Source organism: Malus sylvestris, chromosome 17 (assembly GCF_916048215.2).
Source record: "Malus sylvestris chromosome 17, drMalSylv7.2, whole genome shotgun sequence".
Taxonomy (NCBI): domain Eukaryota; kingdom Viridiplantae; phylum Streptophyta; class Magnoliopsida; order Rosales; family Rosaceae; genus Malus; species Malus sylvestris.
In genome coordinates, this window is record NC_062276.1 from 28758083 (window position 1) to 28781295 (window position 23213).

At 34.1% G+C, this 23213-nt stretch overlaps 2 protein-coding genes across 2 annotated transcripts in view; both read left to right on the top strand.

Annotated features, from left to right (window-relative positions):
- Positions 1-23213, top strand: part of LOC126612580 (wax ester synthase/diacylglycerol acyltransferase 2-like) — an 82728-nt gene that overhangs the window by 21900 nt on the left and 37615 nt on the right. The window lies entirely within an intron of this gene.
- On the top strand, positions 9204-13285 carry LOC126612579 (wax ester synthase/diacylglycerol acyltransferase 11-like). Its single transcript, XM_050281041.1, has 5 exons — positions 9204-9417; positions 10197-10751; positions 10886-11233; positions 11632-11769; positions 12749-13285. The coding sequence occupies exons 1-5, from the start codon at positions 9235-9237 to the stop codon at positions 12926-12928; spliced, it is 1404 nt and encodes a 467-aa protein (XP_050136998.1). The 5' UTR covers positions 9204-9234; the 3' UTR covers positions 12929-13285.

A 23213-nucleotide genomic window follows, 5' to 3' on the forward strand; every position in this document is an offset into this window, starting at 1 on the left:
TTCTTCTTCCATTTCCATGGCTCTCATTTACCCCTCTTACTCTATTTTTCCATTTTCTTCCAGTCCCACTCTGTGTTGGCTCCATCCCTTCTCCCTGCTTTGTCTTTTCTGATTTGCAATCTTCTTTCTTCACAGCACTTTGCTGTGGTTTCTTTGGAAGGTGAGTAGAGTTTTTACTCGGGTGTACACACAACCACCTTATATTTGCTTGCCTTTATTGGCACTGTCGTCGGTGGGTTCTCCATTGGCTTCTTTCATATTCTGGTTGCGATCAGCATGGGGGGTTGTTGCAGGTTGTTGGAGCCACCTTCTTCTTAGTTTTTGGGAGGTGGATGCTTGACGGCTGTACGGGGCGTTGGTTTACACTAGCGATGATGCTCTATGAAGGCAGTGGCGGCGTCTGTAGAAGGCTAGGGTGCTTTGTTTGTGTTGTGTTAGTTTTTGGGCTCCAACTTGTGTGTTGGGCCTTGTGTTGTGTATCATTGGGTTCTTTTGTTTTTGGTTGTGTTTTACTTGTTTTGGACTTCTTGTATTTAATTGTTTGTTGGTAATAAATCTCGCACCTTTTTTCCAAAAAAATAAAAAATAAAAAAGCAAACATTCTGAGTCGCCCTTTTTAAGAATCTCGATGCGCTTTTTCATTATCAAATTGTTACATTAGACTGAATAAAATTTAGTTTTTGAGACCTTTCTGCTTATGTGGTAAAGTATGAGAAGATTCGAGATGGCTGTAGTCTTGCATAATGCATTTGATCTATCAATTTTGCTTGAGAAGGCTCTATTACTCGTTGTGACCTTAATAAATGGGAACTTGATGCCGGAACAAGAACATGACTATGTTCAGCAACAAAATTTGTCACAACAATCTTCCTTTCTAAATTAAGATTGATTTCAAGCATTGCCTTGCAGTCACATCTTGTTTCTTCTTCTTCTTCTTTTTTATTTATTTATTTTTATTTTATAAAAACCTTCACAAGAACAACAAAATTGTTTTTCCTATAGCACACATGACCTGTCCTTATTCTCTCTGTTCTTTCTAACTCTAAATCCAACCCTTCTACCATATGCATTGTAGTAATTATATGCATCATCCTCATTATCAAAAGTCATCCCCAGAGAAATATCACCAACTTTGCTTGTAAATTCTCCTTTTTCTTCATTTTGATCCAAGACGTCAAATGTTTCGGAATCTGAATCTGAATCTAAGTGTATACAATCAACTTATTCTTTGGCATCACTGGAAGATGGAGTATGAAACTCATCATCTTGACGTTCCATCTGTGTAAGTATCAAATTACTTAGTATTAAATTAAATTAACACCCTATAATAATCCTAAAAAGCATATATATTGACACCCTATAATAATCATAAAAAGCATATATTTTGACACCCTATAATAATCCTAAGAAAAGCATATATATTAACATCCTATAATCCATGATGGAACATAATTTAAAGTATTTATGATGAAGATGAAGATGTAGACTCTGGGTAGTACTATCCCGTCAGGTTACACCACCACCGCCTCATCCTTAACACGAAATGGGTGTTCAATGCCCATCCTTACATATAATAATCCTAAAAAGCAAATAAATGGGTATTGCATACCTTTTTCTAGTCAGAGAAAAATAGCAGATGGAGAACCCTGAAGATGCGTGCGCAGAGTTGAGTCTGTTTGTATTCATAAAATGGAGTTTAAAGTTTTAATAAAATATTTAGAAAGAAAGGATATATATGGAAGTAAATAAGTAAAAGTAGGATTCTCTCATTCATTAATTAAAACAAAAAATAAGGCTTAACTAGAGTTAGTGTGAATTACACATGACAAACATTGAAAGGGGTGGTGAGCATACCCTATTGTTAGTATGGGTGAACAAAAATGCACCCTAACTTAAATGATGAGGAAGATTTATTCTTCAAAAAGTTTCCTGGCCGTTCATAAAATTTCATATTTTTATATTATAACTTATTTCATAAAATTTATTTTTTGAAAAATTATTAATGAAATATGAGATATTTTGTCATCATTTATAAAGTATGAGATATTTTGTTATTGAACTGTAAAATATAAGGAAAACTAATGAAAATGGCTTGAAAAATTTGAGTTTTAATGATAAGGACAAAATAAAGGGTAAAGTGAATAGTACCATGATTGACTTTTTAGTGTAAAAATGTGATTTTTCGTTAAAGTGAATAGTAACAGGTGCTTTTCGTTAAAGTTCCTTAAAATATATTATGAAAACTGATGAAAAATAATATTTTTTATCTATTTATTATAAATGAAAAGAAAGTAAAAAAGCCAGCAGGTTTGAATTTTCTACTGTAATGTTGTCACGTGGCTTTATTAGCATCTTGCAATTCTTTTGAAAAAAAACCCCCACTGCGGCCCGCCCCTTCCGAAGAGGATCCTCTTCGGATTCTCTTTATAAGGATCTAAGAGTTCAATTAATAATGTTTGTTTATTGTACATCGTGCGATTAGAAATTATTTTAAATTTAAGATTTAAAATTGAATATAAATAACACTTAACAAAAATTGACCGCACAATGTATAATACACGGACACGATTGATTAATTATCTGAATTCCTACAAATATATCCGGAGAGAATCCTTGTCCCACCCGCTTTTCCCCCATAAGCCTATTTTAAGGTGGTTATGATATGATTGTTTTTGTTGGTAACTTAAATGATGAGGAAGATTTATTCTTCAAAAAGTTTCCTGGCCGTTCATAAAATTTCATATTTTTATATTATAACTTATTTCATAAAATTTATTTTTTGAAAAATTATTAATGAAATATGAGATATTTTGTCATCGTTAATAAAATATGAGATATTTTTTTATTGAACTGTAAAATATATTATAATAATTGATGAAAGATAATATAATTTTTTATCTATTTATTATAATTGATTATTGACTACATTATTTTTTTTAATTTATTTGCAACAAAGATGAGACAATGATTTACAATATTAATGGTTCGACACAAATATGAATTTCTGTAAACGCTCATGAAGCATTTTAAGGTATAATTTCTCCTCATTTTTTGAGTGTCCAAGAATTATTTTACATATATTGTTGTTGTTTCTTAATCTTTCTTTGAAGATCATCTTTACAAAAAAAAAATTAAATAAATAAAAAATCATTTGACTCCGATTTTTTCAGTCATCCAAATGTATGGAACATAACGTAAGTGTAGATAACATTAAGTAACATATTATGATGAACTGCCCATTTATTTAATACACATTTTTCAATTTGAATGATTATTTTTATAAATATAATTTTTTTTAAATGATTAAAATTTTGAAGTGTTTAAATTTATAATATGAAAATACTTTATCCGTGAAGGATAGAGGCACGCATGGTATTGTTAAGAGCAGTGGCAATTCTTTTCTGTTACGGGCACCCTGATATTCTCCACGTTTTTAGTTAGTTGTTGTGTAGCTAAAATTGTCCATGTTTGTATTGATATTATGGTCCTGCTTTCCTTTGACAAGGATAAAAAGGTTGTCTAAAAACTTCTGTATACAACTCCTCCACGTCAAATAAGCAATCGAGTATTTTTAAACAAAAATGAAAAGGATCACCATCGAATATCTCTTGTTGCCAGCATCATCAATAATTCATCACTCACGAAATGCAAGTGGTTAAATTACTCACAGAAATTCGACCCACACGGTTCAGTTGACATTGACACAACCTGATCATGATCTCCATGTCTATGATGATGAAGACGATAATACATCGTAAATGGTTTCGTTTCAGTTATGGAGTGTAGTGGAGGGGAGAATTATAGCTCCCTTGGCCTTTTCTTGGACATCATGTGGCCCTGTCAGTGGTGTATATTCATTTGCCTCTACCTCTCTATCTCTTATGAAGACACAAACTCTTTTCGATGTAGAACAAATGGCATAATGGATTAAGGATCGATGGAACGTTAGAAGACAAAATGATGCAATGGAAATTTGTCTTTTTAGCGTCCAAGCTCGGGCTCGTGATACCTTTTCGAAAAGAAAATGACGTCATGGGTCAAACTCATCACTTTGCCATGATGTACAATAGATTTTGACCATTCGGGGTTGTTTAGACTTTTCGTTTGTCATTCGAATTTATTTTATTAGTCTCTTGAGTTGTCCCAACAATTATATTATGTTTATTTAATTGATTTGGCTATTCGTAAGCATCAATTTAGAATTAAACAACTATTCATTTGTAAGCATCAATTCAGAACTGGGGTTAAATTTAAGAGCTCGTTAAGCTTTTGTCATTCTAGAAGCATGATAAAAAGTACAATTGGAGATGAATTTTTCAACTTCTTTCTAAATTTTAGTTAAAAGCACATATAGGGAGCCCATTAAAGATGTTCTAAATATTCTTACAAACTATATTTGTAGAGAAATGCTAAGGAGACTCTCATAAAAATGGAACTCTCCATGAATTTTCTGCAACCTCATGTTTTTTGTTCAATATTATATAAAGTAATGATATAGAGATTAAATTTACAAACTAAATGATATGTTATCAATAGGAATAAGCACGTTTATCAATGTTTAAGTAATAAACCACTTATCAACTTTCATTTCCTTAGTTTTCAAAATTTTATCTTCAAATTTAATCTCCTTAACGTTACCCTTTTTTATAATGTTGATATAAAAATTAATATAAAATTGTAAATAACAGATAGTTTATAAAAAGCTTTACTTTAAGAGTCCCACTTTGATGTAAAATTGACGTAAACCTGTATTGCAGCTCCCCATTTTGTCGAACAACGTTACACGGCTCCCCTTGAAAGCAAAGTTTCAACGGTATTAATTAACACCGACAAGGAAACTAATTATATAAAACGCATCGTTTTCTGGGGCCACGGTCTGCTGTCTTCTGATTCTGATTGCATTTAGTTTTGTGTCTCTGTACGAATTAACATTGACAACACAAAACGCATCGTTTATTTGGGGCCAAGGTCTGCTGTCTTATGATTGCTTTTATTTTTGTCTCTTTAGGAATTTTTTGACAATTGACCCTCCAGTCATTCTAAAATTAACACTGTTAACTATTATATATTTACTAATTATAAAAATTAAAGAAAAATAAAAACAACACAATCAAATAAACACCGGACAACAACCTACGACAACCACCCCAGTCATCGCCAAAGCTTATCCTCACCCCCGGCAAAGTTCCTTTTGCTTTTTCTCTCTCTCCTCGATTTCTATTGTATATCAGAAAGTCAGAAAGCCAGCCGTCAGGTTTGAATTTTCTATTGTAATGTTGTGACGTGGCTTTATTAGCATCTCGCATTTCTTTTGAAAAAGAACCCCACTACGGCCCGCCCCTTTGGAATAGGATCATCTTCGGATTCTTTTTGTAGGAATTCAATCAATTATATCTATTTATCGTATATCATGTAGTTAAAAATTATTTAAAATTAAATATAAATAATACTTAACGAAAATTGACAGTACAATATATACTATTAACAAATATAATTGATTAATTGTCCAAATTTCTACAAAGATGATCCGGAAAATATCTTTGTCCCTCCCGCCGCTTTTCCCCCATAAGCCTATTTTAAGGTGGTTGTGATATGATTGTTTTTGTTGGTAACTTAAATGGTGAGGAAGATTTATTCTTCAAAAAGTTTCCTGGCCGTTCATAAAATTTCATATTTTTATATTATAACTTAATTCATAAAATTTATTTTTTGAAAAATTATTAATGAAATATGAGATATTTTGTCATCATTAATAAAATATGAGATATTTTGTTATTGAATTCTAAAATATATTATGAAAATTGATGAAAAAAATATATATTTTTATCTATTTATTATAATTTATTATTGACCACATTTTTTTTTAAAATTTATTTGCAACAAAGATGAGTGATTTACAATATTAATGGTTCGACACAAATACAATTTCTGTAAACGCTCATGAAGCATTTTAAGGTAGAATTTCTCCTCATTTTTTGAGTGTCCAATAATTATTTTACATATACTGTTGTGTTGTGGTCTATTTTATCTGACAGAGGGACTAGGGCCGGCGGCAGAGAGAGAGAGGAGAGAGATGTGTGTTTGTAGAATTGTAGGGGAATGTGTGTGTTGTTATCCCTCCTACATTGTGCCTTTATTTATAGTAGTAAAGGGAGAGAAGATATTCCTTCTCCTCCAAGTAATACAAGTTGTAATAGGAAAGGATAACTAGAATCAAATCTTATCTAGGATTTACACAATCATACTTAAACTAGGAATGTTTACAACACTCCCCCTTGAGTGGGTAAATACTCAAGGTAGATTCAGCATCATGCAGAAGTTGAGGAAGTCGACTCGTTGACACTGATTCCAAGGAACAACGCTTATTCTCAATAAGGTAGGAACTTGCATAAGTAGTAAGTCTCACTAAAAAACCCTAAGGCTATGGCAAAAACCCAAGTAGGGACAAAATCCATAGTCTAAGGAAAAATGCGTGAGAAATGCAAAGTCAAAAGAAACGTCTACAGGACGTCATCAGGGATATGACCAGCCCAAGGTGGGTGCCTCGTTAAAACCTAGTTAGGTAGCAAAAACCCAGTGGGAAAAATGCTCCTAATCGTAGGGAAAAAGAGTACATTAAGATCAAGCAAGTATCTAGAAGATACTCCCCCTGAGTTTGACATAATTCCAAAGAGAAATAGCAAAGTTACAACTCAGAAAGTTTACGCATACCAATTCCATGAACAAGCTTCTGAAACGTCGCCTTCGGTAGTGATTTGGTGAAGAGGTCGGCCAGATTGTCTTGTGATCGGATTTGCGTGACTTCAATCTTCTGATGCTCTTGTTGTTGATGTGTAAAGAAGAACTTCGGCGCAATATGTTTGGTGTTGTCTCCTTTGATGTAACCCTTCTTGAGCTGTTCGATGCAAGCTGCGTTGTCTTCAAAAATCGTCGTCGGGGCATTAACGACGGGATGAAGATCACAGGAGCTTCGAATATGGCCCACTACTGCTCTCAACCAAAAGCATTCCCGAGTTGCTTCATGTAAGGCGAGAATTTCAGCATGGTTAGACGAAGTGGCAACTAAGGTCTGTTTAGTTGACCTCCAAGATATTGCGGTGCCTCCAACGGTAAAGACATAACCCGTTTGAGAACGCGCCTTGTGCGGATCAGATAAGTATCCAGCGTCGGCATAACCAACAAGGCGAGAATCAACCCGATGAGCATAGGGTGCGGCATCACTCGAGGATTCGTAGGGATAGAATAAGCCCAAATCCGTAGTACCCTTAAGGTAACGGAAGATATCTTTCACGCCAGTCCAATGTCTGCGTGTTGGTGCATTGCTGTATCTTGCCAAAAGATTAACAGCGGTTACCCATAACCATTTATTTATCTAAACGGTTATACCCATAACCATTTATTTAAATTTCGTGGGTAAACGGTTATACCCATAACCATTTATTTATCTAAACGGTTATCCATAACCATAATCGTTTAATTTAAATAGGCGGGTAACCGCGGTTACCCATAACTAATGGGTATTTGCTCATCCCTAATGAAGACGATAATACATCGTAAATGGTTTCGTTCAGATATGGAGTGGAGGGGAGAACTATAGCTCCCTTGGCCTTTTCTTGGACATCATGTGGCCCTGTCAATGGTGCATATTCATTTGCCTCTGCCTCTCTATCTCTTATGAATATACAAACTCTTTTTAATGTAGAACAAATGACATAATGGATCAAGGATTGATGAAACGTCAGAAGACAAAAGGATGCAATGGGAATTTATCTTTTTAGCGTCCAAGCTCGGGCTCGTGATACATTTTTGGAAAGAAAATTTTATCTTTAAATTTAATTTCCTTAACGTAATCTTTTTTATAATGTTGATATAAAAATTAATATAAAATTATAAGATAACTGATGGTTTATAAAAAGCTTTACTTTAAGAGTCCCACTGATGTAAAATTGACGTAAACCTGTATTGCAGCTCCCCATTTTGTCGAACAACGTTACACAGCTCCCCTTGAAAGCAAAGTTTCAACGGTATTAATTAACACCGACAAGGAAACTAATTATATAAAACGCATCGTTTCTGGGGCCAAGGTCTGCTTCCTTCTGATTGCATTTGGTTTTGTGTCTCTGTAAGAATTAACATTGACAACACAAACGCGTTGTTTTTTGGGCCAAGGTCTACTGTCTTCTGATTGCATTTATTTTGTCTCTTTAGGAATTTTTTGACATTTGACCCTCTAGTGGTTCTAAAATTAACACTGTTAACTATTATATATTTACTAATTATAAAAATTAAAGAAAAATAAAAACAACACAGTCAAATAAACACGGGACAACAACCTACTACAACCACCCCAGTCACCGCCGAAGCTCATCCTCACCGCCGGCAAAGTTCCTTTCCTTTTTCTCTCTCTCCTCGATTTCTTTCTCTCTTGAATTCTCGCACTAGATTGTGCAGTTGGAAATTTGAGAATGGAAGATATAGTGAAGAATTCGATAGAGAAAGATCTCGAGGAGAGAGATAGATAATGAACTTTGCGGTCGGCGAGGATGAGCTTCAGCAGTGACTAAAGTGGTTGGAATCTTTCCTAAGCAGCAACAAGGAACGCAAATACGCCCATATTTTGTTGTTTCATTTTGTGAAACAGTATCAGTGAAATGTTTTGCTGAAACACCCAATAAGAGGAACAAAATAACTATGATTGCAGAGCCGTGCTGGAAAGAGGACTTGTGGAGGACATTGAGAATGGTGTTGTAAGCCTTAATTGGTTTGGAGGATGCATGTGAATTTGAACCGTTCCTAAGCGACAACGAGGAATGCAAATACGACTTCGCCGACAAATTTTGTTTTCATCTAATTAAAAGTAAATATGGGCAATGATTTGTTCATATTCAGACCTTGATTTTCATCTTATTATTCCTTTGTGTCTCTTCTCAACAGTTTTTGGTTGTTGCGATTCAGCCTTACACATTTTTGGCTTATGAGTTTTTTTATCCAAGTCTGCGATTCAGTTTTCTTTGCTCTTTGTTGTTGGGTAGTTGCCACTTTGATACTACGTTATAGTGATATTTAGTAGGTGAGAGGTCTTATGATCGATTTTTACTAAAGATGAATTTGAACAATATTATTACTAGCCCAGTATGATGCTAACCCCACCCTCCCTAAATAATATCGTTTGATGGCCACTTTATTGTATAAATACATAGCCGATCATGCAAAATTGATGAAAGTTATATCAAGATGGAAAATTGGGAAGAAGGACTGGAGCCAGTGAGCCCTACTGGCCACTATTTCAACAACTCTGTTTTATCAATATCAATTCTTGCTGTTTTGGAATATGAGATTCCAATTGATGACTCACAATTTCTGTCATTGCTCGAGAACGTGTTCCTTCCTATCAACCCACGCTTCTCCTCTATCATGGTACGCTCTCTCTCTCTCTCTCTCTCATACTCTTTGTTTCCTTCCTTTTACTTATTAAACAACTTTTCAAACGCAAATTTTGTTTGAAAAGTTTACTTGAAGGTTGGAGATTTATGTTAATTCTCGAAATAAACTATCAAAGTGAGTCGAACTTAAGATTTATTATTTATAAGTAAAGGGTCCAACTACAATTTTTTGTTTTTTTTTTATCGGTTTCAATATTTTCCACAGGTGAGCATAGTTAGTTCATAGGGCAAACTACATTTCAAACTCTTTAGGTTTGGAGTGAATTTTAAACAAGGTCATGAAGGGATTTTTTTTAATACAATAATTCATACTAAACAATACAATTAGATCGTGGTATTAAGTAATTGCCCTATAATATATTAAAATTGGATCACTAGATGCCTTTAGTCGGTTTGATTGTTTGATCTTGTTCGATATTAAGGGAGACGAGTCATTAATTCACTCCTAACCGCATTGATTTTGTCTCTACTTAACCACCAATTGGTAGGTGTTAAGTTTTATTACAAAAGGTCTCGGTAATATTAGGAGTGGAATCATTCACTTATATGTTGTATTTTATTTTCTCCCATTGAATGATATCCCTAAGCTTGATAAAGGTTTAGATCTAAGCATTGTACCAGATCATTATGGTAATATTGCATCATTATAGGACGTGGGCTAAATGTTTTTGAGCACGTTTGAAGTTTCGTTTGGAGTACTCTTTACATGATGTACTCTTTTTCATGAGCAGTAATTATTTAATTTGGAAACAGATTGAAAAAAATGGAAAGAAACAATGGAAAAGGGTTGAGGTGAAGCTTGAAGACCATGTTAAAACTCCAATCTTCCCTTCCAACTTGTCGAATGAATCATATGACGAGTATTTTGACGACTATTTGTCAAACGTAGCAACAAAAAGATTTCCACAAGATAAACCACTGTGGGAAATTCATGTTATAAAGTACCCAACTAGCAATGCAGCTGGTAATGTAGTATTTAAGTTGCACCATGCGTTAGGTGATGGCTACTCACTCATGGGCGCTCTTCTCTCTTGTCTACAAAGGGCTGACAATCCTTCTCTTCCCCTAACTTTTCCTTCACGGAAGCCATCGAAACCGAAGAATGAAAATGTTATGACCAAAACTTTCTCATCCTTGTTGAACACCATATCCGATATTTGGTGGGGCATTTCAAAGAGCATCACTGGGGAAGATGATCGATCACCAATAAAATCCTCAAACAATGAACTTGAGTTCACTCCAATTACAGTATCAACTATGACGATCTCTCTTGATCACATCAAATTAATTAAGAGCAGGCTTGAAGTGGTAAGTCTCAGGTTTTCTCTGTAATATTTTGGTAAAAAATAGAATGAAATACACACACAAAACGCAAATCACCAAACACCATATTTTCAAATTCGTAAAACATTGTAACACAGTTAACTTATTTACTATGACAGACGATAAATGACGTTCTTACTGGGATGGTCTTTCTTGGCTCCCGGCTATATATGCAAGAGATGAACCAAACCTCAAGGGAAGTGCATAGCACATCATTGGTTTTACTAAATACAAGGATCATGGCGAATTATACGTCGATTGAAGAAATGGTCAAACCCGATAGCAAGAGTCCATGGGGAAACCATTTTACATTTTTGCATGTTCCCATTCCCAAGTTGACTGAATTCTCAAATGTGCTTGACTTCATCTGGAAGACACATAAAATAATCAAGCAGAAAAGAAATTCTTCAGCTATTTATTTCACTAGTGGGCTATTGAGGATGCTGAACAAGTTTGGAGGCCACGAGGTTAGTAAATAATGATTTATTTGGTACACATAATTGGATTGAAATGGAGAATTTTTAAATTTTAATCTATTGAAGGTGGATGTTAATGATTTTCATTTGGAATGAATCAGAACAGGATTAACTATGAAGAAAATTCATCCCTTAACATATTTTTAATTTAATGAGTAATCTATCTTTAATTCCCTCAATCAGAACAGGATTAGAATGAACAAATTTTCTTCATGAGTAATCTATCTTCAATTCCCTCAATTAGAATGAACAAAATTCATCTCTTAACGTACTTTTAATTTGATATTCGTTCCATCTAATCATGTGCACCAAACCAGCATACGAAAATGCATATGATATTTCACATATACAACATTTATCTAAAAATTATAAGGCTACTGGTGGTGCAGGCAGCATCAAGATACGTCCGTACCGCATTAAAGAACTCGAGCGTGGTGATCACAAGTATGATTGGCCCAGTGGAAAAAATGTCCTTGGCAAACCAACCAATCAAAGGGTTGTACTTTTTGGTAGTTGGGACACCTGAGGTAAACCAGATATTATTATATGAGTATGTTAGGGAGACTAAAGTTTTTGACAAAATTTTAAAAATTAAAGGACATGAAAGTTGATGATTGGTTTATTACTTAAACATTAATAAACATGTTTATTCTTTTTGGTGACACATCATTTAGTTTGTAAATTGAATCTCCAAATTTAATCTCCCTAACATTACCCTTACTATATCATGCACACACGTACGGTCTCAAAAGTTTTGGAAACAATAATATTCATCGTCCGTTTCTGTAATCAGATACATAATAAATTAAGGTTTTGGTTTATTAACAAGGGCTGTGTGGTGTTTCTGTGATTGTCTTGTTCGTTTTGGGCTCTTCTAGTTGCATTTCAGAAAATGATATTCGAAGAACTGTTTTGCAAAATGAAAACAACAAATAAAACTTTGCATTTTTTTTATGATGAGTTTGCATCTTCATTGAGTAAATGAATTTATTGATTTTTATCTATATACATATGTGAGGTATGTTTTCGTAATGATAGTAGAGATATATTAGACATACATGTGTGTGTGTATATATATATATATATATATATCTATAGATATACATGTATGTATATATAGATATATATAGATAGATATATATAGATATACATGTATATATATATATATATATCTATATATACATACATGTATATCTATAGATATATATATATATATATATATATATATATATATATATATATAGATATACATGTATGTATATATATATATAGATATATATAGATATATATAGATATATATATCTATAGATATATATAGATATATATCTATATCTATAGATATATCTATAGATATATATCTATATATATCTATAGATATAGATATATATCTATATATATCTATAGATATATATATCTATATATATCTATATATATCTATATATCTATCTATATATATATATATATCTATATATCTATATAGGTAACACAATTTACATGGACCTGCAGGAACTTGACATATCAATCGTAAGTTATATGGGAAAGGTGAAGCTTGCCTTCACAGTGAAAAAAGGCATCATAGATCCACAAAAGTTGAAGTTGTGTATGGAAAACGCCCTCAATATGATATCCAACGCCGCAGACAAAAATTCTATGCAAAATAGCGCTGAAGAACAGTCACACATTTGAAACTCTACCAAAACCGTAGATCTAAAAAATTCATCGTCGGCAGGACTCTTGCTCTAGCTTAAGGCTGGTGGCAGCCTTCTCATCCTTCCCCTCACCTCCTCTTTCTTGTTCTTATGGATTGCTCAAATTTGTTTCGTTTTAGTATTTCGTCAATAAGTGCCTCCTTAGTCAGGTTACTTGTGAGTCTCTCCTAGTGAGTATCTTAGTTTTAAGATGATGTGTTCTCGGCCCCTCTTGGGTCTACTATGCATTTTTTGTAGCTTCGCTAATGGTGTTGAGCATAAAATTCAAGCTAGTATGGACACCAGTTGGTTTGTTGTCAATTCCTTTTCAGAGTTGACATTGCTTGTTGTCAAAGAGTGTGCTCGTTATATTGCAGTTTGGGCAAAGCCACACAAACACACTGTCATATATTAATCAAATACCGAACTAAATGCACGAGTATATTTTGTCTATAATATGCTATTGTCAGTAAAATAAAAAAGACATGCCGCAAAATCGTATGCTATTTCAAAACTTGATAAGTTTTAGACCAAGTATTGTACAACATCCAAGTACTAGGGACGTTTGAAGTTTCTTTTGAAGTACTCTTCACATTATTCATTCCTTGAACAATTCAATAATTATTTAATTTGGAAATAGATTGAAAATAATGGAAAGAAACGGTGGAAATTAAAAGGTTGAAGTGAAGCTGGAAGACCATGTTATAACTCCAATCTTTCCTTACTACTAGAAATTTCCACTTTGCCGATAAAATTAGTTTGTGTGCGAAAGTCAAAAATCGTCGGCAAAGAGCCATTTCCAACAAATAATTTTGTCAGCCATTTCGTCGCAAAAAGCATGTCGCGCAAGATCTTTTTGGACGAATCTTGATAATTTGTCGGCACATTTTTAGGACAACAAATCTCAGCCGTCAAACTAACACGTCACCCAAAAAATGTTGCGGCAAAATATTTTGTCGGCACAAGTTGTTTTTTCACAATGAAGTTATTTGTCGGTTTAATGATCTTGTTGCAACGAAACATTTGTCAGCTGAGTAATCTTGTGGCAACAAAATGGTTTTTCAGTTGCGAAGTCCTATGCCAACAAATTGGTTTGTCAGCTCAAATTACTTGTGTAGGCAAAATAGTTGATCAGTTGAATCTTTTGTGAACAAAAACATTTGTCCGCTTATTATTTTTGTGCCGACAAACGACGTGTCAAGTCTAATATTTTCTGATTTTTATTCGCATTTTGTTTTTCTAATAATATGTTTAACCATCACAAACAAGCAAGCTTTTGACATGAAAGCTTAAGAGATTGAGAAGGGGTGTGAACGAAGAATTAATGTAGGAACAACACAAAAACTCATGTAATATAAACTAACGTAAGGTTCACAATTCGGTTCAGTTACAAAATACAAAAATATCTAGGTTTTCATTTCGACATTACTATAATATAGATAAAATATCCTCAAACATCATCATTCTCATTATAGTCCTCATCACGTTGATATGTTGCATCACGAAATCCAGGAACGGGTGAGGATCGTCATGAAATATTTCAGTATCAAACAATTGTAGAAGAAGGGCAAGTTAAAAAACTTGATTAGAAAACATTAAGGGTGCTAAATATCATTTACATTAAGGAAACGCATGGCCACACCAGAGTGATATTTCTAAACAAATAACTTATGAAACCATCAATGTGTAAACAAAAAGATAAAGACATCTTCTAATCAAGTTAAATCACCAATGCCATGCAGCATCACAACCTAGCAAAATTACATGTTTAATAGATACCATGTAATAATCAAGTTGGCATCAACTGCTTATTTGTCTTTCATCACTGTAAACAACAAAAACTTTATAAATAGCAAAGCAACATGATTCTCACACTCTGGAAACAAGGCAGCATGATCATCTGGTCTTTATTACATGTCATATAAGAAAGTAGAGATATGACATATTGAGTTTTTTCTTTGTTATTTTCTACTTTACTACTATTTTAATGTCATTATGTTACTAAGTTATCTTGTAAATGCAATTCAATATTTTCTGTGCCTTTGAAGTGTGCATTTTTGTAGCATTTATTGGGTTTGGAATCTGGATGGAGATTGCAACGGCAGAGTTTTCGGGATTAGCAACTGATATAACCATATATGCATTTACATACCCTTTAGTTTAGATCTTGTTATGTTTTTGAGTGAATATAGCTTGTTTCACTTAGTTTTATGTTTTTCTTAGGTTTAAAGAGTGAAGATGAAGAAAGTAGAAAACATAGTACCTTTTCGATTGAAATGAGTTTAGTATCCTGGAAGCAGGAACTGTTTGTGCAGATCAGCCAACTTTACAAAACTGTACTTAAACTTAGAATGAACCAGGTGCTGAGCCTTATACCATTGGAATTATATAGAAGTTATCATTTAAAAGAATTTTACGGTTCATCATTCCGAGTTTTCTAGAAGACATTATAGCAATTTTCGTACAGGACGTTTGTCAGCCAAGCTTACGCGGGATTTGCAAGGTGATTTTGAATTTACAAGTTTTAATTAAAGAAAACGTGCAGCACAAAAGGAGAGCTTCTATAAGAGTTTAAGACTATCTTAAAAGGTTTAGAATTAATATTTTTATGGTTTTGGAGTGCCACATCATCAACATTCCAATTCAAATAACGAGAGAGTTAGAGAAGTCCTATTCAAGAAAGGATTTGAGCATTTAGTCAAGAGAAAAAGAAGGAAAACGGGGAGAGACTTTGGAGACTAGGTTTTGAGCGTGATTGGTAGTCTAAGGAGAAGAGAAGTCACTGCCGTCAACCATATTTCCATCCATCTTCGTCATTGGGATGCTTTCAAGATTTTTAATTATGTTTTCGTATTCTATGAGTCACTAAACAATGGAACCAATACAAATTGCATAAAATAATATAAGATTATATGTAATTCATCATTGTTTATAATTTTTATCTGTGCAAACAAGAAGATATAGACAACTACTAATCAAGTTAATACTCAAATAGCAAAATCACCTGGTGTGAATTATCCTCACATTGGTCTCCATGTCGGGCTAATACCAGTTGTAAGCTATTGATAGGATTTTTGCTACATGCAAAAGTAGCGATAAAAACACTTAAAATACTTGTAAGAGTGCAACGTAATCGTAGTATAGTCGGCTCTAGCAAGGTCGTTCACCACTGGGATTGAATGAATAATTTATACAAAACCAAATATTAATTAATTATTTGAAAACAAAATTTGGAAAAGGACGATTTTATGACCTAAAATATTAAAAATAAATTTAATTAAAAACAATTAAATAAATTAGGAAAGTAAAAAAAACAAAAGAAAACAGTTTTGAAAATCAATTTGAGCACTAGGTTCCGCCGTCATCTTAACAATCCTACATAGTTCTTCCAATTACTTATGGCTTACACATGCATATTATGAAGGTTAGGTTTTCCTAATATATGCCCTACTTGGAACCTCCAATATAGAACATATATCTAACATGCAACCCGTCTGTGGTATCCAAATCGAATGTGAACACGTGAGACTTATTAAGTTTTGTAAAAACTTTTTGAAAAACCATATGACCCTTAAGACGTATCGTGCATCCTAAGAAGTTACACATATAAACCACAAGAAGCCTTAGTCAATTTCATGGACAGCCCTCCTCCAAAATTGCATCAAATTACTTTTCTAAATATCCTAATGGTGGTCAATCATCAAGACAATTGGATAGTTTAAACCAGTGATTAACAATTCAAACCTGCATGCATAATATCACAAGCAAATTGAAAAGAAACTATATATTCTTGTCAAGGCTCGTGGCCTCGCCCTAGCAAACGAAATTAGTTACGAACAATCATAAAACAAAATATTATTAAAACATAGATAGAAAACACCTTGAAAATAAACTTCAATTCTCCAAAGTAGTGCGTTCCTTAAAGTAATGCGTTTCTCTCTCCTAATTGCTAAATAGCCTTATTTATACTACTACAAAATAAAATCCTACCTAGGAAAGGTCTTCTAAAAACTAGGAAACATAATAGAATAATATAACTAGGAAATAAAAGGTTTCATATTTAAATTGAAATTCGACTACAGGGAAAATCCATCTTTTGACCAACCATATTTAAACTAGTAGTACTACTTAAACTATCAGCACCATATGTACTATTTTCCTTATTGCTTATGTAGTCATCAGTATATGTACTACTTTCTTCATTATAATTGTTTTATTTTCATCAATTCTAGGAAGAGACCCAAGATCTATAGTTATGGAGTCGATCTCATCCTCAACTAGAGGAACGTTTTCCAAATAGTAAGGAGTAGTTTCATCATTATGTTGTACCTGTGCCATATTGGGAATGTCTGATGAAGAGTTCTCTTGGTATGTCACTTCATCATCACTACTATCACCCTCGGAGTCATCGTTTCGGAATATCCAACACATTTGTTCTTGTGTGGATCCAGTCATGTTTGTAACTTGATTCCGCGAGCTTCCCATAGAAGGGGCCAACTGTTGGAGCGAAATTTCCTACATGAAGAAATGCTTCCACGGATCAGTTAACTGTAATCTTCACGTTTGCCAAATCCCTCGTAAAAGGCATCCATGAATGGTCTTTCTCTGAAGCTTCGTTTAGGTGGGGGGTACCTGCAAGAGATACTCTAACGCTCAAGTCAATCAATTGAATTTATGTTCTCTAGTCAATGGTTTTGATTGCGTACCTTATTCTTTTACTCATCAACCTGTTTATAGGACTATGACGCTTGGAGAACAAGTACCACGACATGTCCCTCACTCCCTCTTCCTTAGTGGTTCTCTGTAGTGGAGGTAGTTATCTAGCTACCTCATTCTTCCTTTTTTTGAGCTCTTCGTGCAACGTCTAACATATTTTCCTCCCCATGCGTGAGTGAGGAGTGAGTAAGGAATCAACATGTTTTTTGGGAATGAGGTTTAGTAAATTTCGAGGGCGAAATTTCTTTAAGTAGGGTAGATTGTGAGATCCCATATTTTTAAAGTCTATTTAGGTATTATATTACTATAGCATGATTTTATTCCTATCCAACTCTTAGTTGACGTGGATTACCATTCATCCTATTTATATCTACGTGGCTAGCTATCATTTTTACCAATCCAAATGGCTATAGGAAAGAAGAATGACGTGCTTAGAGGGCACGTATATATGCTGACTAAGCTTATTATAGCTAATTTGGAATTGACAACATAAAGCTGGAGGTGGCTTGAAATTTCATACAATGGACAGATGTGCGTGTGACTCATGGAGTTTTAGTAGGAGTTGTTGACTTCAGGGTTTTGGTTACCTAATTGGTGCCAAAGTTATAAGTGCCGCCCATTTGAGCAAACAAGGATTTGATTTAGCCGCCATATATCTCCTATAAATTGGAGCCTTGCTCCATTATCTTTGGAAAAAAAGGTAGCATGCAATGCATGCAAAGTGTAAGGGCTCACGTAGAGAGAAAGAGAAATAAAAGAAAGAGTTAGCTAGGGTTTGATATTTGCGGATTAGTATGACAATCGAGGTGAGTAGTCTATGTAATGTGTTTAAAATATTCTTATTTTTTTATAAATGAAAACCATGAGTTATAGTGGGATTTATCTATTTTCAAATATTTCTATATTTCAAGTCAAGCATGTTGGATTTGTTGAAATATTTACAGAGCTATATATATATAGATACCAAATGATACGCGGAAGTCAAAATGACAATGGATAGCAAAATATAACCATAATTAGTGATATCGAATTTACCTTAATGTTGAGATGCTCAATGGGAATTGATATTATAATGATAACTGAAGCCAAAATGGTTATGATCAAGAGAGTAATAATAAAGATAAATGAACCAATGGTTTTTATAATTAAATTCTGTTCATAATTAACTTCAATGAAAATATTATCCATAATGAAAATAATCAATTTAAATTAATGATGATCTTAGATATTTGAAATTAATTTTATTTCAAATCGGAAACCGACTTACAATTCCGTCTACTGACGATTGATGAGAAAAACAGTGGTGCTCGCAGGCATCCTTGATTCGAATGTAAATTATAAGTGTTTGATATTTTTGGTGGATGGGGCTGAACTATGATTTTTGTTCTTCAGAGAATTCGCAAAAGTCTTAATTGTTCGATTCGAGTCCCCTTCCTCTGTGAATGAAGTCTTCTTTTGTAGGAAGAGGTGAGATAATTGAGATTCGGGAATCCCGTTGTTGAATGCTTTCTGCATGTGCTAAAGGCTGTAAAGGTTGGCGAATGATGTTGCTTTTCCTATGTAGGCACGTTGATGTTGGCTGAAATGATGGATGAATAGTAAAAAGTGATTTTTACTATTTATGAATAATGTTATGTCGAAATGATTGCTGCTACTGCTGATGTTGCTTTCACCGTGAAAATCACATGGCTTCTACTGTGCGATTTACATGGGTAAAAACTTAAAATAATTACAAATCATTACATTTTCAATTATTACAAATCAAACGGGTCTTGGGCATTTTGGTAATCTGCCCACTTGGCTGGTTGAGACGAAGCGTCTGATGTGTCAGAATTGGGTTCTTCATCCTCAATGTCGCTTTCTAGTAAGGCTGCTTTTGCTAAGAGCTTATCTGTCATTTTCAAAAGTTGTGAGGATTTCCCTTTCTTCTTCGAACTTGAAGTTTTTGAGGACCTGGATGACTTTGGTTGTTTTTCATTTAAGGATGATGAGGGACTAATGTCCGATAGAGACTGGGTATTTTTTGGGATTTCTGGCAATGCCTGTGTTGATGTTGCTGGTGGAGAAACCATTGGAACAGGTTCAGATGGAAATTGTGATGAAACTAGGCTGATTATTTTTCTGTAGTCGAATTTGTCCCACCATTTAACCCACCGGGCTCTATAAATTTGACATGTTTCATATTCATAGTTCCATTTAAAAATCCAAGGGACCTTATATTTTGCCATAAATAACGAAAGAAGAGTGATTCTGTCGTCGAAATGGCTTCGTTTAAATTTTACTACTATTTGAACTAAGCCTATGTGAATATAGTTATGACCATCTTTCCTATGGGATTTAATTTGTTTTGGAGAAAACAGCTGACAAGTCTCATGTTCTTTGCTTAGAGCATAAGCCTTTTCGACTGTCTTGACATGATGTTCACTTCTAAATGAGGCTACTAACCATTTTCTTTTTGTAAATATTTTTACTTGAAACCTTGGGGATATTCCAATCTCCAAAGTCAACACTTTCATCGGTTTGAAAATCAAGTTTTTGTTCTTCATTAACAATGTCAGGTATAACGCTTAAACTGGATCTAGAGCTAATGTTGGCCATTGAATTAGATCTAAATAATCTTCGCATAGGGTTATGATATATATATATATATATATATATATATATATATATATATATATATGGTGATGTGTGGATTATTTGGAAATGTTCATGGGAGCATGAGAACTTTGGTGTTGCATTATTCTGAGGGATGAATGAAACCTACACACGGGGACATTAGGGCAAAATAGCTATTAGGGGTCACAAGGTGAGTTACAATTAATGAAGGATATAATGGGCACGTAAAGGGATGATGTGATATGGAATTATGTGGATAAAGCTTTGATATTATTATTGTATTTTCTAGAGTGACTAAAACGACATCGCTTGACTAGCATATTACGATTCTATCTACTAAGTGACAGTGGTTGTTGCTCACCCTTCACCTTTTATATTTTTCAGATGAGTTATTTGGCAAGACAGATGCTAGACAAGCTGAGATTGTGTTAGATGAAAGATTTAAGGATTTTAATTTATTACTCTATAAGGATTTTGGAGTTATTTTTATTAGAAAAGTTTGTTTTTTCTTTTATTTTTACTTTTTATCGCACGAGGTGTGGGGTTTATTTTTCCATTGATGCCGGGTCCGGGGGCGTGACATTTACCTTTGTGCAACCTTGCTTTACACAATATGAACTCATTAGGTCTTCACGAAGTGGCAGCTCCTCCTGAGCTCTTCACCTTATGGCACCAAAAATCTAATCAACTTATGCAAATGATGTTATGATGAAGTTGATGCAAATCAAGATTTGATGTCTAGTCAGTTTCACCAGTCAAACACTTGAAAGATGAAATTGACGCGAATCCAAAAAGAGGTTAGCTCAATGATTTGAAACTAGAGAAACTTGACCTAAAACAAAGATCAAAATCACAAAAACAATGCAGCCCTAATATTCAATGACCTGGGTATTTAGTGCGTGAATGTGATTTTGTGGTTAGGGTTTTCTAGTAAGAAAAAAAAGAGCAGCTCCCAGCTAAAAACAATCCATCTAAAAAATAAATCACCTAGCTAATCTGAAATGAAACCCTAGATTGTGCTTTTATAGTGGGATGATGTTTCAGACAAAGAGAGGGGATGGAAAGGCCACTTGTGTCATGTGCAAAAGCAATTAGAAAAGATCTAGGGTTGAGAAGCACTATCGAGGAAAAACTGTCAGAAAGCCATGTGGGTTGTCTTAAAGTGTGTGCCCAGCTCGCGTGAAAGCAGTGAGAATATTTGACTAGACAGAAAACTGAAAATAACGCATGAAATGCATAAGTATGAACAAAGCCTTGATGAGAGAAATTAAGCTCTTGAAGTGATATTTCCAGCAGCATGATCCCAGAGAAGCAATTAAATATAATTAGAGTATGTGTGGTACAATTTACAACATTTGACAAGGGAAGCCAAACAATAAAAACTAGACTTCACAATCTCCCCCTTTGGCTTTCCTTGACAAAATAAGCCAAACCCTATAACTAAAAACACTCAACCTGACTCAAGAGAACACAAAGGACGAATCCTGCAAAGAAGTACTCTTGACAAAGAACAAGTGAAAAGTTATCATGGTTAAAACAATTGCAAGGAAGTAAATTGTTTAGCATTGTATATGATTGCAACACAACACAATTTTATGAAATTTTAATTTTCTCCTCCATTTTGTCCTAGCAAAGACAAAGGATGTAAAATGAATGATATGCCATTTTCATGAAACAAAATAAATGGATATGTTAATTAAGCTTATCAAATAAATATCCAACGACCAACAAAGTAATAAGAACCAACAACAAAGACATAGCATAACAAAGCAAGTTAAGTACAATGTACAATTCTCGGTACCAAAATATTAAATCCAAAGGAGCATGTTAATACAATTTGTTCAAATCACTCATTTGTTTAGGATTACCAACAATAGCTAAGTCGAGAGTAGCACAATAATATACAACAAAACAAAGTTTCAATTACAAAGAAAATACCATTGTTCAAATAACCAACAAATAAATTGAACTCTCCCAAAACACGTGCTCTCCTAACTTCCTACATTCACAACCTACACTCCCCATAAGCTCACTCCCCCATAATCTAAAATTCCTCATAATGAGATGATGTGTCCGAACGTAGAGGAGATCCAGAGGCATCAGTTTGAGCAACCACATCTTTAGTTGTAGCATTATTATATTCATCCTCATCATCAAAGTACATGAACCTGATATGCTTGGCCTTGGGAACCAGAGGATAATGTAGGGGTTGATCACCATGTAAAAGGACTCATTTCCCTTTTTCAGCATAAGCTGCCTTTTTAGCTGCCACAACACCAGAGTGACCAGATGAACTAGCAACAAAGTATGAGGAATATGGTGATGCCACAGGACGATGGGCAACCAACTTTGGAGAACGCAAAAATAGTTCAAGTACAAAAGATGATGAGTTTGAGGATGACTGACTCAATGATTGGAAGGGAACGACTTATGTAAGGTGAAGATGTCGTTTGACCCATTAAAGATTGAAACAACATAAATTGTTTTCGAATAGAATTAAGCTCAGACTTAAGGTGGGCAATCTTTCTTTCCCGAGATGAATTAGAAGGAGGAGGCGGACGAGGATTACTATGAGCAATGGTAGACATCATGCTGCTCAGGTATAAGAAACCTTTATCCAATTCCTTAGTGGACCTAGGATAGACATCACCTGGATGAAATGGGACACCAGCACGCTGACAAATAAGAGTTATGAGACAAGGATGAACAGTGGAACCATGTTGTCGTTTGCCTGGACGCTTCGTCTTAGACATGATTGAACGGAAATCAGGAACCCAAATGACACATCGGAAAGACTCATCATAGCATAGAAAACCCTAGTAGCTTCTAAAGTATGATTTCCATTGTTTGAGGATCCTAGAACATTTCTACGCAGACAAACTGACCACAATCTATACAAATGCTGAAGGCGAGACTTTGACACTTGATTCTTAACTAGAGGTATAGAAGAG

What these genes read in the sequence shown, in the direction of transcription:
- LOC126612579 (XM_050281041.1), top strand. Translation starts at nt 9,235, where the DNA reads ATGGAAAATTGGGAAGAAGGACTGGAGCCAGTGAGCCCTACTGGCCAC. An exon ending in CACGCTTCTCCTCTATCATG is followed by an intron (nt 9,418 to 10,196) that starts GTACGCTCTCTC and finishes ATTTGGAAACAG; the next exon opens with ATTGAAAAAAATGGAAAGAA. An exon ending in TGGTAGTTGGGACACCTGAG is followed by an intron (nt 11,770 to 12,748) that starts GTAAACCAGATA and finishes ATGGACCTGCAG; the next exon opens with GAACTTGACATATCAATCGT.